Below are 14,848 nucleotides of genomic sequence, written 5' to 3'. Positions count from 1 at the left end.
GGGGTCTCGCTCTGTTGCCCTGGCTAGAGTGCAATGTTGCCATCATAGCTCACAGCAACCTCAAACTCCTGGGCTCAAGCGATCCTCCTGCCGCAGCCTCTCAAGTAACTAGGACTACAGGCACACACCACACCTGGCTAAGTTTTTTAACTTTTTATGTTTTTTGTAGAGATGGGAGTCTTGCTACCTTCCCCAGGCTGGTTTCGAACTCCTGGCCTCAAGGGATCGTCCCACCTCGGCCTCCCAGAGTGCTGAGATCACAGGCGTGAGCCACTGCGCTTGGCCTATAGACACAAGTTTTAGAAGAAGAAAATAAGCTTTTCTCACATTTGTTTAAACTATTTTCCCCCAGGAATAAAATTATTAGCTATGGCATCAGGACAGTGTGGCCAAAAATATAAATAAATAAAACTAAAATCATTAGCTATTTGTTGCTTTTAAAAAAATGTTACTAACAATAGGAACATTAGTGAGAATTGCACAAAATTATTCTATCCTTGATTTCTCAATCATTCCCGTCCTCTACTCTCCGTAGCAATGTCCAGCAAGACAACAAACAGAGGCGATAGTGACCAACAGAAACTTATTTCGTTAGTGAGGCGTGAAGCCCCTGCATTTATGCCATTTTGAATCTAACCTTTTGGGGATTTAATGCAGTTGTTTCTTAACAATAGAACTTGGTTCATTTGCTACTTAAGACGTGATTATTTAAATTAAAGTTAATTGGTTTCCTTCCTCCCCTTTAGGGCTTTAGGCTCAGAACATTTCTATTAGAAAAATCTAATGCGTCTCAAATTCCTTTCTCCAAAATTAGAATGGTTAAAATGCTCTGATATTTTAACTCTTTGTAGCAAAAAAATTATCTCTAGATTACCGCTCAAGCTGGCAAAGCAATTCAAGGTGCAGTGACACATTTAGCGACTCAACAGCAGTTAGAAGAAAACCCAGAGCTGAGGAGTACAAGGACCTCTCCGAGGTCGAGAAAATCTTACGCCATTCCTGCTACTTTTCTTAGGGTTCCCAGTGTAAATTTAAAAATGAAGACATGCCAGAACAAGGTCACCAAAATCATGACATTTTAAATGTTTTCATTGAACCAATTACCCTTTGAATACACAAAACTTACTGAAAGTAATATAGAGTCATGCACTGTATAATGACATTTCCGTCAACAACAGACCGCATACAGGACGGTGGTCTCAAAAGATTATAACAGAGCTGAGAAATTCCTGTTGCCTAACGACATTGTAACCATCATAACCATCGTACCACAATGCATGACCTGTGTTTATGGGGATGTTGGTGTGAACATCTACTGTGCTGCTAGTTGTATAAAAGTATAGCAATACTGGCCGGGCGCGGTGCCTCACGCCTGTAATCCCAGCACTCTGGGAGGCCGAGGTGGGAGAATCGCTCAAGGTCAGGAGTTCGAGACCAGCCTGAGCAATAGCGAGACCCCCGTCTCTACTAAAAATAGAAAGAAATTATCTGGACAGCTAAAAATATATATAGAAAAAATTAGCTGGGCATGGTGGCACATGCCTGTAGTCCCAGCTACTCGGGAGGCTGAGGCAGGAGGATCCCTTGAGCCCAGGAGTTTGAGGTTGCTGTGAGCTAGGCTGATGCCACGGCACTGACTCTAGCCTGGGCAACAGAGTGAGACTCTGTCTCAAAAAAAAAATAAATAAATAAATAAAAGTATAGCAATACAATCACGTGCAGTACATAATACTTGATAATGATAATAAATGACTATATTACTGGTTTATTTACTATGCTATACCTTTATCATTATTTTAGATTGTACTCTTTCTACTTATTAAAAAAAAGTTAAATGTAAAAGAGCTTCCTCCTTGGGGAGGAATATCAGAAGGTGTTGCTATCACAGGAGGTGACAGCCCCATGTGCATTATTGTCCCTGAAGATCCGCCAGTGGGACAAGATGTGGAGGAGGAAGCCAGTCATATTGATGATCCTAATGTGTGTGTCTGTGTCTTAGTTTTTTTTTTTTTTTTTTTTTGAGACAGAGTCTCACTCTGTTGCCCGGGCTAGAGTGAGTGCCATGGCGTCAGCCTAGCTCACAGCAACCTCAAACTCCTGGGCTCAAGAGATCCTCCTGCCTCAGCCTCCCGAGTAGCTGGGACTACAGGCATGCACCACCATGCCCGGCTAATTTTTTCTATATATATTTTTAGCTGTCCATTAATTTCTTTCTATTTTTAGTAGAGATGGGGTCTCACTTTTGCTCAGGCTGGTCTCGAACTCCTGAGCTCAAACGATCTGCCCACCTCGGCCTCCCAGAGTGCTAGGATTACAGGCGTGAGCCACCGCGCCCGGCCTGTGTCTTAGATTTTAACAAAAAAGTATAAAAAGTAAAAAAAAAAAAAAAAAAAAAATTAAACTTATAAAAAAGCTTATAGAACAAGATATACACAAAGAAAATATTTTTGTACAGCTGTACAATGTGTTTGTGTTTTAAACTAAATGTTATTTTAAAAAATCAAACTTAATTTGCTCCCTGTTTGACCGGGGACATCTGTCTTCTCCCGCCTTTGGACACCAGTGTTCTGGTTCTTGGGACTTCAGACTTAGACTGGGACTTACACAGTTGGCTTAAGTTGTGGTTCTCCAACTCGAGGATGGCAGATCTTGGGACCTCTGGGCTTCCATGATCACATGAGCCAATTCCCATAATAAGTAAATAAATACATACTTACATACGTACATATCCCATTGGTCTGTTTCTCTGGCAAACCCTAACACAGGCCAGCTGTTCAAGTCACCCCTTGATGGAGGCTCCAGTCATTATATAGTTAAAACAAACCATTCCCACTATGCCCTGTAGAAGTTCCTGACCCATGGAATCCACGAGAATGCTAAAATGGTTATCAACCTGTGGCCCCCCCCCCCGCCCCCAAAAGGGCCTTCTATTTGGGGGGAAAGTGCATTTATTTCCACCAACACGAGAGGGCGCTCTTGAACTAACCACCCTGGTAAAGCGCCCAAACTCCTGCATTTGCAATTTCCGAAACTGGAAAATAAAACGTTTCAAAACAGACAGAAAATGACTACTCCTGGAATACACCTAGAGTTAGAAAGGAAAGAAGAAGAAAAAGACAGATATAATACTATAAAAAGGAAACTAAAAATGAAAATCATAATTTTAAAAAACCTCATCTTTCACGAACAATAAAACACAACACCCCAACCTAACTTAACCTTCAACAGCCATTCGGCAACATGAAAAAAAAAATTGTGAATCAGAAAAATAACCCAGAACATGAAATGGACAAGGAACAAAATGATTAAGAAGAACGTTTGTCAAATCAGGAGGTACTGAAGGAAAAAAAAAATTATCTCAGGGGGAAAAAAAGGACTAAAATATAAGATGTCCACAGGAGGAAGAGATTTGACTTAAAATGTAATAACTGATATTGGAGAAAGGAATTAAAGCAGCCAAGAAAATAAAAATAAAACCAAGAAAGCAGTAAGAGGCACAGAGGCAGAGATCCAAGACACACTGCAGTCCTTGAGGAAGAATAAAACCATGACTATTCAAGACTATAATACAAGCAAACTCTCTGGAAATAAAGCTGGGGTCCACACATCCAAAGGGTCTTCCATGAACCTAGGACAATGCATTTGGAATGGTCAACTCTGGGGTACATCTTAGAAAATCCAGTAGATTTGAAAGAAAAAATCCTCTAGGCATGAGGCAAAAAGGACATGAGAACAGATACAGGTAACTATTAGAATAAAAGCATTACTAAATACTGGAAGTAATTTTACAAGAGTTTTGTTTTATTGTTTTTAAGCACTTCCTTGCTTTTCTAGAACGACAGGATGCTCCGGGTTCTGGGCGGCAAAAGGGCCAGAGAGCGCCCGCGGGTCTCGAACCGCTTCACTTCCGCAAAGAGATTGTCAAAGCACTGTCGAAGGAACCGCTGAGCTAAAGCCGGCCCGGCAGCAGGATCTGGATTATATTATCTTGGCTGGTGGGGAGGACGTGCGTCACAAGGTGTGAGTGCTCCAGAGTGACTCAGCGTCCCAGGCTGTCCAGCTGCCTCCGCCTGCAGACGGCTGCAGAGCGCCCATCTGGGGACACAGCAGTGACAAGGACCCGGGCGTCCCCTCCCCCCGTGGAGAGCTCTTCTGCAGTTGTGTCCCGGCTGTCTCTCCTACTGGGCGGTCGCTGGGTCCACAGAAGGCCGCCCCCTCCAGGTCACTTGGTGATCAAATCAAGGAGGAAAGATGGTGCATATATTTCCCTTTCTTGGGATTAGGATTTACTAAAGAATTAAGAGAATTGGGAAACTGATAAAGAAAAGACAAAGTCACCAGTGGAACAGAACAGAGAGTCACAACAGACCCATAGATACATGGAACTTTGGTCTATGCTAGAAGTAATATATCAGATTGGTGGGGAAAGATTCGCAACTATTCGGAAAATGAAGTTGGGAAAAAATATGCAAAGAAAGAAAATTATATCCCTAACTCACTCTTTTGCAGAAATACAAGTTCTTAAATGAGTCAATCATAAGGCTTTAAATGACTAGAAAATATAGGCGAATGTCTTATAGACTTTGGAGTGGAAAAGGATTTTTGTAAACAAGACACAAAAAGCACAAACTCAGAAAAGATTGATCAATCTGACCATATGAAAATTAATAACTTTTATCAAAAACTTCTTAAATATTAAACCTCAAAGTTTCCCGATGCAAGCCAGAAAAAAAGTGTGAGATAGGTTCATCTTATTTTAATTGCACAAAAATTTATGAAATATTTAGTAAATGTGTACACAAAAATTAATTAACAGAGAATTAAGAGAGAGGGTAATAAAAACAAATGAGGTTCTCTGAAGTTTTTAAGAAGATCTCCATATTGCTGGGAAGAGTGATCAAGAAAAAATGCAAACACTGAAAGAAGAAAAAAATCACCTTATAGAATTGGATTGAGTACAATAAGGGAAAACTGAAGTAGAGAGACCACTGTTCTTATCCACTGGGATGGAGTGGGCCATTTGTTATATTTTAAGAGATGTGAGCTGTACTACAGTGTGTTAAGGGCTCCCTTCTCGTATTGTACTCATCTGTGCAGCAAAGTCTCTCTTGAAATGCAGAGAACATATTCCAAGTAAATACATTCATTAGTTCTTTTATTCAAAAATCACATTTGGCTCTGTGTGCCAGCCTCCATCTCAATGCCTGGCACAGAGACGAAAAGGATTTCAGAGGACAAAAATCAAAGGACTGGAGAGGCGGGAAGCCGCTGACGACAAGGTCAGGAGAGAAGCAGCTATTTGGGAGCGAGCGGAAGCCTTCCATCTGGTGTCGTGAAAAAGATGGCAGTGATGAGAGGCTGGATGGAATTAACAGGCCTCAGAGTCCAAGACAGGCCTCTATACGCCTTCAGTCACTTGCCTGCTTTCTCGGTTTGCTGGTTGGATTGGAAAACCTTGAAGGAAACTTGAATGGATACTGGGATGCTCCATGCAAATCCTCTCTCCTGGGGCAATGCAGCCAGCTCGCAACTGCCTTCCAAACTGGATATTGCCTTTAGCTTCAGGAAGCCGCCTTAATTATCATCGGGGGCAGCGGGCCAAGGACTGGCTGATACAGGAGCGCAAGGCTGGGCCCTCTACCTTGTTTGGGACAACTATGAGGTGCCATCCTAATTCCAGAGCTCCCTTTTGGAACAGCTGAGGCCTGTGTTGCAGCAACGTCCTGAGTCACCTGATCCTGTCCTTCTCAACTCGCTACAGGTGTAGTTTCTAAGAGCACTCCCAATAAACCAGCTCTCCACTTTCTCTCTGTTTCCAGGGAACCTAATCTCAGATAAAAATTTAAAGGTCCTTTTTAGCATTCTCCCTTAGGACCCAAGCAAATTGTTCTTTACTTTTTTAGAGGTCATGAATCCCTTTGACCATACGATGAAAGCTAAGGACACTCTTCTCAAACAAAACACTTAATGTAAAAGTTTACATACTGTTTTAGAGGTTGTCCACCTCGCCCACCCCCGCCTCCTCTTTACTGCCCAGCTCTAACTTTACCACCCATGGAAAACCTCAAGCAGCTCTTTGCACATCATCACAAGATTAGCCAGCGTTTACTGAGCTCTTCCTGTCTAAGACTGTCTGCTAAGTGCTTTATCTTCATAGCGCCTTTGATCGCGACCTAACTCGACAGGGTGGTTACTAACATCTTCCTTTTGGAGCTTTAACAGCTTGCCCAAAGTAACACAGCTAATAATTAGCAGACCCTGGATTAAAACCCCAATTTGTAAAGCTTGTGCTTTGAATAAATGACCAAAAAAAAAGAGAGAGAAGAACCTTGAAGGTCGTCTAATGATAAGCGTCAAGAGTTGGGATTGAAACTCAGGTCTAGCCCCAGATCCGGTGCTCTTCCCGTTTAACGTGTCCTGTCGCCCTTGAGAAGGAAAGAAGTTGATTTTGTCCCATCTCTGCCTTTTTGCGGTTGCTTTGTTACCTGCGTTTGTTTTTGCAACCATTACCAAAAGATTTTTGTACGGCCTTGCGGTGGGGAACTAGAACACGTCTCCGCCCACAGAAGGGCGGCGCGTTGCTTGCCGTACAACGTGGCGGCGCCGCGCATGCCCACCCAAGGAGGGGCGGTGGGTCGAGACTTTCGTACAACATGGCGGCGCTCGCCGCTGTTTCTGACGCAACTTCCTGTCCTGCGCAATCACATTGACCTTTGAACTCGCGAGTGCTTTCTTTTTCCTCTTCCGGGGTCGGTGTCTGCAGGTATGGGAGCTAATTTTCTTCCCTCTGCTTTAGTCTCTTTACAATCGGACGCCATCCGAGATGTTGCGGGAGCCGAGAGCTCTTAGAACAGTCCTTTGAGCTAGCGCAGGGGTAAGAGGCGCAAGAGGGAGGCCGGTGGTGAGCGAGTTCCCTTCTTTTAGCTTCAGAAACTCCGCGATCCTGGCTGCTCCTCCGAAGCCGTGAGTAGTCGGAGCTCACCCCCGCGGGCTTTGCCGCCTCTGAAATGCAGCGTTTGGAGACAGACAGGAATGAGTTGTGGTTTGGCTGGTTGAGACCAGGAAATCGCCGAGCGTTTTCACATTTTACGCCTAGGTTTTAACCCCGCGCCGGGGGATTGTCCGCAGGCTTTGGGAGTGCGCGGGGCCGGCAGGTTCGGGTGCTGGTTTCACTGTGGGCTTCTGTCTCCAAGGCCCAGAGCGAGGACGAGAAAAATGCGTTTGGGGAGAGGTTTCCATCTTGGTTTTGAGATGGCAGATGGGGTGGTGGCTTCCTGGGTCAGTCGCACCGGCCTGAACGTGCCTGTTCTTAGTGTGATGTTGGTTCTTAGTGTGATGTTGGGAGCTCGTGACAACACATGCGGGCTGTTTTACGTAACAAAATGCTGTCAGGAAACATTGTTATGAAATGAAGTGGTTACAAGGTTTAGAACGAAAGATGAGATGGGTTCGGGTCCTGGTTATGTTTTATGTTACTTTCGGTAGTTCACTTAAAAACGAAGTCGCTTCCCAGTAACGCAATTGTAAAAATTGCGCAATTGAAAAAAAAAAAAGTCACTTATATGCATCTCTGTATAATCGATTTGCTATAATCGAGTATTGTTTCCAGTTGATAAGTGGGGGGAGAACTTTGTTTCAGAGGTTTTCAAGGACTCTTTTTTTTTTTTTTAATTGTTATTATTATTTTTTTTTTTTTTGGTTCGATGATTCCAAACTGTTCTAAGGGACTCTGTTAATTCAAAGACTTTGTTTCAATAACGAAGTATTAAACGTTACTTCCTTTGACTCACATGCTGCTTTGGGGCAAGAAAACCCTGATCATCTACGTGCCAGGCACTGTGTTGGGTTGGATGGCTTATGTCATTCAATCCTAATGACAGCTGCATAAACTAGTCAAAAAATCCCATTTTAAAGATAAGGAAGCTGTCGTGCTGTGTATTCCCAGTAACCGGCCTTGAGAGGATTCAACTTCAGAGCTCACTTCTTTGTGCTTTCTTTAAAGCAGTGTTTATGCAAATTTCCTGGTGGTGGCACTTAATCTGGACACCACTCCAAACAAAATCAGACTGAGTAAAGAGCCTGGTGATTGATTTTAAGGCAGTGCCACACTTGGTTACCATCAGGAAAAACTAACATTTTTATTCCATTCTTAACGCAGGCACTCAGAATGGTCCAGCGTCTGACGTACCGGCGTAGGCTTTCCTACAACACAGCCTCGAACAAAACTAGGCTGTAAGTATTTCTAAAATTTAAAATACACATTGACCTTTATTCATTCACTCACTCAAAATGCTGACCTTTTAAGCCTGTTACCTTGCTTCCTAGGTCCCGAACCCCTGGTAATAGAATTGTTTACCTTTATACCAAGAAGGTTGGGAAAGCACCAAAGTCTGCGTGTGGCGTGTGCCCAGGCAGACTTCGAGGGGTAAGTGTTCCTTTTGCTGTGAACAGCGTAGCAAAGCTTGAACTGTTGAGCATTAATCCCTGGATACAGGAATGAGTCCCCACTAAGAGGGCTGAGAATTGCTAAACATCCATGATCCAGCTCTGCCGAGAACACAGGCCTCCTTTTAAATCTGAGAAGTGCAGTGAGATGCCTTTCACAGCCTAGTTAAACTTGCACTCAGCACCTGTCAAAATCTACGAAATCCTCTGTTTCTGTTAAAGCATCACAAAACAAACTCTGTGTTTTCCTTATGCAGGTTCGCGCTGTGAGACCCAAAGTTCTTATGAGGTTGTCTAAAACAAAAAAACACGTCAGCAGGGCCTATGGTGGTTCCATGTGTGCTAAATGTGTTCGTGACAGGTAAGTAAAATGTTTAAATGGGCTTTCTTGGCCGGGCGTGGTGGCTCACGCCTGTAATTCTAGCACTCTGGGAGGCCGAGGTGGGCGGATCGTTTGAGCTCAGGAGTTCGAGACCAGCCTGAGCAAGAGTGAGACCCCATCTCTACTAAAAATAGAAAGAAATTATATGGACAGCTAAAAATATGTATAGAAAAAATTAGCCGGGCATGGTGGTGCATGCCTGTAGTCCCAGCTACTCGGGAGGCTGAGACAGGAGGATCCCTTGAGCTCAGGAGTTTGAGGTTGCTGTGAGCTAGGCTGAAGCCACGGCACTCACTCTAGCCTGGGCAACAAAGCGAGACTCTGTCTCAAAAAAAAAAAAAAAAAAAATGGGCTTTCTTAAGCACATATGTGTATGTGTGTCCGTTATGTTGCATACTAATCATTATTAGAAGACTGGTGAAAAAATAACTCATTGTAAACCAAAGTTGCCTATTATAGAATTTTTCCTTAACTATGAGTAATTGATGCTGTACAAATCAATAAGTGATATTCAGATTAATACAGTCAGAATTTGGGGTCACCTTTATGGCTAGATACAGCCATTATGAGGAACTTGGCTTTGTTGTGGGGGCAGGTTCTCAGCACATCGCCTCTTCTGCGTTTTTTTTTTTTACTGAAGGTTTTAGAAAATGTTAAAATATTCTAAGGCAAAGTCAAATAATATCCTTATGTCCTGGATCCTAATAAAGAAATTAAAATAAAGCTATCTTAAGTGGCAGAGTGGCTTGTGGGGATGATTTTATAGTGTATTGTGACTCAGAAGGAGAGGGCAGGTTCTATTGGCATGAAGTTGAAGAGTTATCTCGCTTTAGATGTCAGTGCAGGGAGACCGGAGACTGAAAGGGTCCATCTGTATAATTTCACCTCTTAAATTTTAGCCTGTACTTAAGGATTTCGTTTACTTCCCTGGGTTCTCCGATTGCTTTGCTTAGTTCTTTTATGATACTTTTGCTGCCCTGTGTTAAGAGCGAAGTTCATTGTTTAAAAGCTGTTCATTTTGTTATTTTCCTTTCTAGGATCAAGCGTGCTTTCCTTATCGAGGAGCAGAAAATTGTCGTGAAGGTGTTGAAGGCACAGGCACAGAGCCAGAAAGCTAAATAAGAAAATGAAGCTTTTTTTGAGTAATAAAAATTAAAAGGCTTATTCTGTGGGGTTTTTTTTTTTTTTTTCCTGTTGTGATTTGTTAGTATGCAGGTTTGGTTTCTTTGGTATTTGGGGACCCAGCGGTTTATTGTTGATTGCGCTAATTGTTAGAATAGTTGGATGGTAGCTCTAGCCACTGTTTTGGAGCACATACGCCTTTCCCTTTGTGGGCTGGGACGAAGGGGTGTTCGAGAAAACTGGCCCTTTTATCTGGACCTTTCTTTAATACTGCTTTGATCTTTATCAGAGCATCTCCTTTACCTCATCAAGTTTCATAGGACAGAAACCTTGGCCTTTAAATTATTTGGAACCTTTTGACACCATCTTTAGACCCTCTATTCTTTTAGGTCACTTTGGTTCAAAAATGGATTTCTTTTGGAAAGCTCATAAGTCTGTATTTAAATGATTAGCAACTATATATAAAAGCTTAGGTCAAGGGTGTGGTAGAATTCAAATTCTGATTTACATTGATTGGATTTATAGTCCAAGTCAGAACCATATTAAAATAAGGACCTTATTGTATTTTAGGAACTAAGTAATACTATTTCTGACAACTCTTAATAGCGCAAGGTTATATAAAGATTTTTAGAGTTCACTCTTGAAATGTTCAGATTACCAGCAGGGGTCCAAGTGCTCAGCATACGGAAGCTCATTTGAATCGTCTTCCAAGACCCATTTCCTGAAGCCGTGTCTAGCTTATTTCCAGCTTGAGTAGAGACAGAGCCCACAAGCCAAGGAATGTAGGGGCTGAAAATACCCGGGGAATTCAGTAAATTTTGAATATTGTCCTCAATTTAGGCATTACCTTAGTATTAACTGGCAGGATGTAACTTAAGGTCTCCTTAAGGAGAGAATTTCCTCCCAATTATAACAAATGCCCTTAAAGTAAAAGGCAGAAAAATATTTCTGGCCTCTTCACACAGTTCACTGTATCCCACTGCCAGCTAACTTGTTCTTGGTGGATGAAAATCTTCAATAAACATTTTGCAGAAGAAGAAGGGGGTCCCCGAAAGTGCCTAAGGTGGGATTTGAACTCAGTTTTAAGAATTTCTCTTTTACCACAATACTTGACAGTTTACTTGATAGTGTCATGAGAGCTAACATTCAAAGCACCAGACACATCGATAGTCCTCCCAAGAACCCTGTGACACCTTTGTTATTCTCATTTTACAGATGAGGGAACCCGAACTCCAATTGTTCACAGCCCAGAGCCGTCTGGACTGGCGCTAGGATCTTTGCAGTTGGTATATTCAGTGATCTGACTGGGCACCCTGCTAAATGGTAGCATAAGATGATGGCTATTGTCACCATTCATGGTCTGAGACAAATGAGATCCATTAGGTTTCCCCAAACACCTGCCAATCTCAAGGATTGTTAAGCAACCAGGATAATGGAATTATCTCGTACAATGGTTCATTTAATTGCAATATTAAAAATTAAGAGACTTATAAATAGGGATATAATGGAAAGCCTTGGATTCTAGGTGGATTTATAAATAAAATAGAGAAGTTCTCTAAGGACTATAGGAATTTAACCAACTTGAACCATCAATCTGTTCTGTAGCCTTTATGAGGCTACCCAGTTGGCTAAAACTACCCCCCAACAGACCCTGACAGCCTGTAAATGAACTTAAGTAAATAAACTTTATTATGTTACAGTCTTTACCCTGGGAAGACTTGGAGTTTTGTTATGTTACATGACTTGTGTATTAACGTGACAAACTAACCACACGTAAGAAAAACTACACCCCTAAATGTGATGACAATTATTACCCCATAAAAGCCTCATGCCACTTTCCCTGGTGGGGGGAGCGGGGGAGACACTACTCTAAGAAATATTCCCAGTGCTCTCTTCACTTGCTGAAAGTGATTAAAACTCTACTGACCAAGACCCACACTTGCGTGGAGAGTTTGTTACCAGGCAAACAAACCACGAGCTTTCAGATAACAGATTAACATCAGTTCCACATGATTTAGGCTTATATATACTGCACCAAGGGGTTTTCTAATCCTGTAGCGTTTGGTGTGGTATAAGAATATAAAAATTGGGCCGGGCGCGGTGGCTCACGCCTGTAATCCTAGCACTCTGGGAGGCCTTGAGGCGGGTGGATTGCTCAAGGTCAGGAGTTCGAGACCAGCCTGAGCGAGACCCCGTCTCTACTAAAAATGGAAAGACATTATATGGACAACTAAAAATCTATATAGAAAAAATTAGCCGGGCATAGTGGCGCATGCCTGTAGTCCCAGCTACTCGGGAGGCTGAGGCAGTAGGATCGCTTAAGCCGAGGAGTCTGAGGTTGCTGTGAGCTAAGCTGACGCCACGGCACTCACTCTAGCCTGGGCAACAAAGTGAGACTCTGTCTCAACAAAAAAAAAAAAAAAAAAAAAAAAAAAAAGAATATAAAAATTGGTACTTTTAAGTGATACGTTCTGACAACAATGTGCCTTAAAATTTGAATTCAATTGTTGATTGCTCTGTAGACTATTTGAAGCGGTCTGGGTATAGTTTTGCAAAAATAGCATGGAGGGGAAAGCCTGTTTGCCCAGCGTGAGTTGCGGGTTGAGCTTCTTCCCTCTCCGGACTACTCCAGTTTAGGTCAAACCACGTGACTGCACAGGCTGGAACCACCGAGAACTATCAGGTTTCAGCAAAATATGCCATTGGTTAACGTTGAGAAATTTGAGCAAACTAAAGCATTGAAGTATACATATTTTTCAAAGAATTCTTCATATGTTAAATGGTTTAATCTTTTCTAAATTTAAAATGTTTTTACTTATAAAACATCTTTGTAGACAATTTGGGAAGGATGGAAAAATAGAATGAAGAAAAGAATCTTGTTTAATTTCGCTATTCAGATAGTTGGATGTTTTTCCTTCCATTTCACTTTATAGGCAGAAAATAGACATTTTAAGTCAAAATTGGAAGCATACCCTATTTATAAATTTTTAATTCTCTTTCTCCACGTAGCCCCTGTGATTATGTATCTTTTGAAAGATTGTTTTAGTGGCTGCATTGCCACCAAATCCATGTGCCACAAATTAAATATTCGCTTTCTTTTGGACGTTTGGGCTGTTTCCAGATTTCCTTTACTTTAAAACTCATGAGCATTCTTATATACCTGATTATTTCATTTATGCTGATTGTTTTTTAAAATTCATAAGCTGTGTTAAATTACAATACTTAGAAAATCAAAGAGCACTCATTGGTGTGAATATAGCACGAACTTTGTCCGAGTGACCACAATGGATTCTTCGACTCTTTGGGGTTTTGATTTTGTAAAAAACAAAAAAGCTTTTATTGGATCCAGTTCTGTGTGTTTGACAAAGTATTCTTGACAGGTTCCTAAAAGACATGTGAATGTAGTCAGTGGTTTTCTTTTTAAAGTCTAGTATTTCTCCTTCCATTGAATTGCTTATATTAATAAATTCTATTAGAAGGTTGAGGGGGTCTTTTATCCTTAAAAGTAGAAAATCACCATATGTTTAAATAAGCAAATCAAGTTTGTCTTCAGCAGCCTCAGATAATGTTTACCCTAATGATGAAGAACTTGGACTCCCAGGATTTTGAGAGTGAGGGCTGTGTCCAGCGTTAACTGCAAACTATGCATCTTCCCAAACCAACTAAAATCATAATACAATCCTGTGGAGGAAGATTGTGAAGCAGTTCTGAATATTAAGATTGTTCTCTAAGGTAGATGACTTATCGCTGGTAATAATTATCCTATAGTTATTAGGTGTTACAAGCAGAACAGTGGTGTGCTAGAGCTACCTCATCCCAGCTTGTGAGAGCCAATTGTGTACACAGCTTTCCAGGTTTGCATGCAGCAGGTCTGGTTGGTGCCTTGAAATTGTGATGGTGAGAGTATTTACACCTGGGGAATTGGCAAATGCTACGAATTCTTCTCCCCGCCAGGGAGTTGCAGGTTAACTATTACCTACATGCCACTAGATAGTATCGAGTTACTGTCTATTATCACAGCTTAACAAATGATACTGTTGGTACCAGGAGCTCTGATACATATCTGGTACATGTTTGATAATAATTTGCACTTAAAAATTTTATTAATGCTTTTGATTCTGTAAGTATTCTGGGGTTCGATTTTATAAAATCCAAAATGAACCTTTTATTGCATCCAGTTCTCTTTGTGTCATCAGTTCTCTGTGAATGTAGGGTATGGGGAAAACAATTAAAAATTTTGCAAAGGCAAAAGTGTCATTCATCTCTTTAAACAATGAAAACCAGACGTGATAATTATTGTATTCTAAGCCAGGAGTAGAAAAGTTAATACTGTCTCCATGAGTTTCATTTCTGTCTTAGTTTGGGCCGCTGTAACAAATCACCACAGACTGGGTGGCTTACAAATACTTACTTCTCATAGTTCTGGAGGCTGAGAGGCCAAGGTCAAGGTGCCAGCAGGTTCAGCGTCTGGCGCCGTGATGGCCATCTTTTATTTCTGTGTCCTCAAGTGGCAGAGAGAGAAATTATCTCTTGTGTCTCTTCTTATAAGGAAGGGCATTAAACTCATAATGAGGCCTCTACCCTCAAGACTTAATTACCTGCCAAAGACCCCATCTCCTAATACCATCTCATTGGGGGTTAGGATTTCAATATACAAATTTTGGCAGGACACAAACATTCAGTACATAACACATTCTAAATTAAAGGATAAGATCCACAGTAATTCTGAATCAAAAGATGCTTTCTAAATATTAGCCATTTAATAATTTTTCATAAGCCTTCTTAAATGTTACTGGTTACCTTGAAGGACTATATAAGTACTTTAGCCATACATTTACATTCTTTTATACTTTGCTTTAGCTTTCATTCATCGCCTCAACAAATATTAGAATATACCAC

General features: G+C 41.5%; 1 protein-coding gene across 2 annotated transcripts; it reads left to right on the top strand.

Moving 5' to 3' along the window:
• The first annotated feature begins 6,748 nt into the window (after positions 1 to 6,748).
• Positions 6,749 to 9,978, top strand: RPL34 (ribosomal protein L34). Of its 2 annotated transcripts, none has more exons than XM_069459090.1 (5): positions 6,749 to 6,874; positions 8,159 to 8,232; positions 8,326 to 8,425; positions 8,703 to 8,806; positions 9,865 to 9,978. In XM_069459090.1, exons 2-5 carry the CDS (start codon positions 8,168 to 8,170, stop codon positions 9,947 to 9,949), a joined length of 354 nt encoding a protein of 117 aa, XP_069315191.1. In that variant the 5' UTR covers positions 6,749 to 6,874; positions 8,159 to 8,167; the 3' UTR covers positions 9,950 to 9,978. The 2 variants fall into 2 exon arrangements, with proteins under 2 accessions (XP_069315191.1, XP_069315190.1); XM_069459089.1 differs by having other exon boundaries at positions 6,749 to 6,963.
• The last annotated feature ends 4,870 nt before the right edge of the window (positions 9,979 to 14,848 follow it).

Source organism: Eulemur rufifrons, chromosome 26 (genome assembly GCF_041146395.1).
Source record: "Eulemur rufifrons isolate Redbay chromosome 26, OSU_ERuf_1, whole genome shotgun sequence".
Classification (NCBI taxonomy): Eukaryota; Metazoa; Chordata; class Mammalia; order Primates; family Lemuridae; genus Eulemur; species Eulemur rufifrons.
Note: the sequence above shows the minus strand (reverse complement) of the source record. Positions and strands in the feature narration are given on the sequence as shown.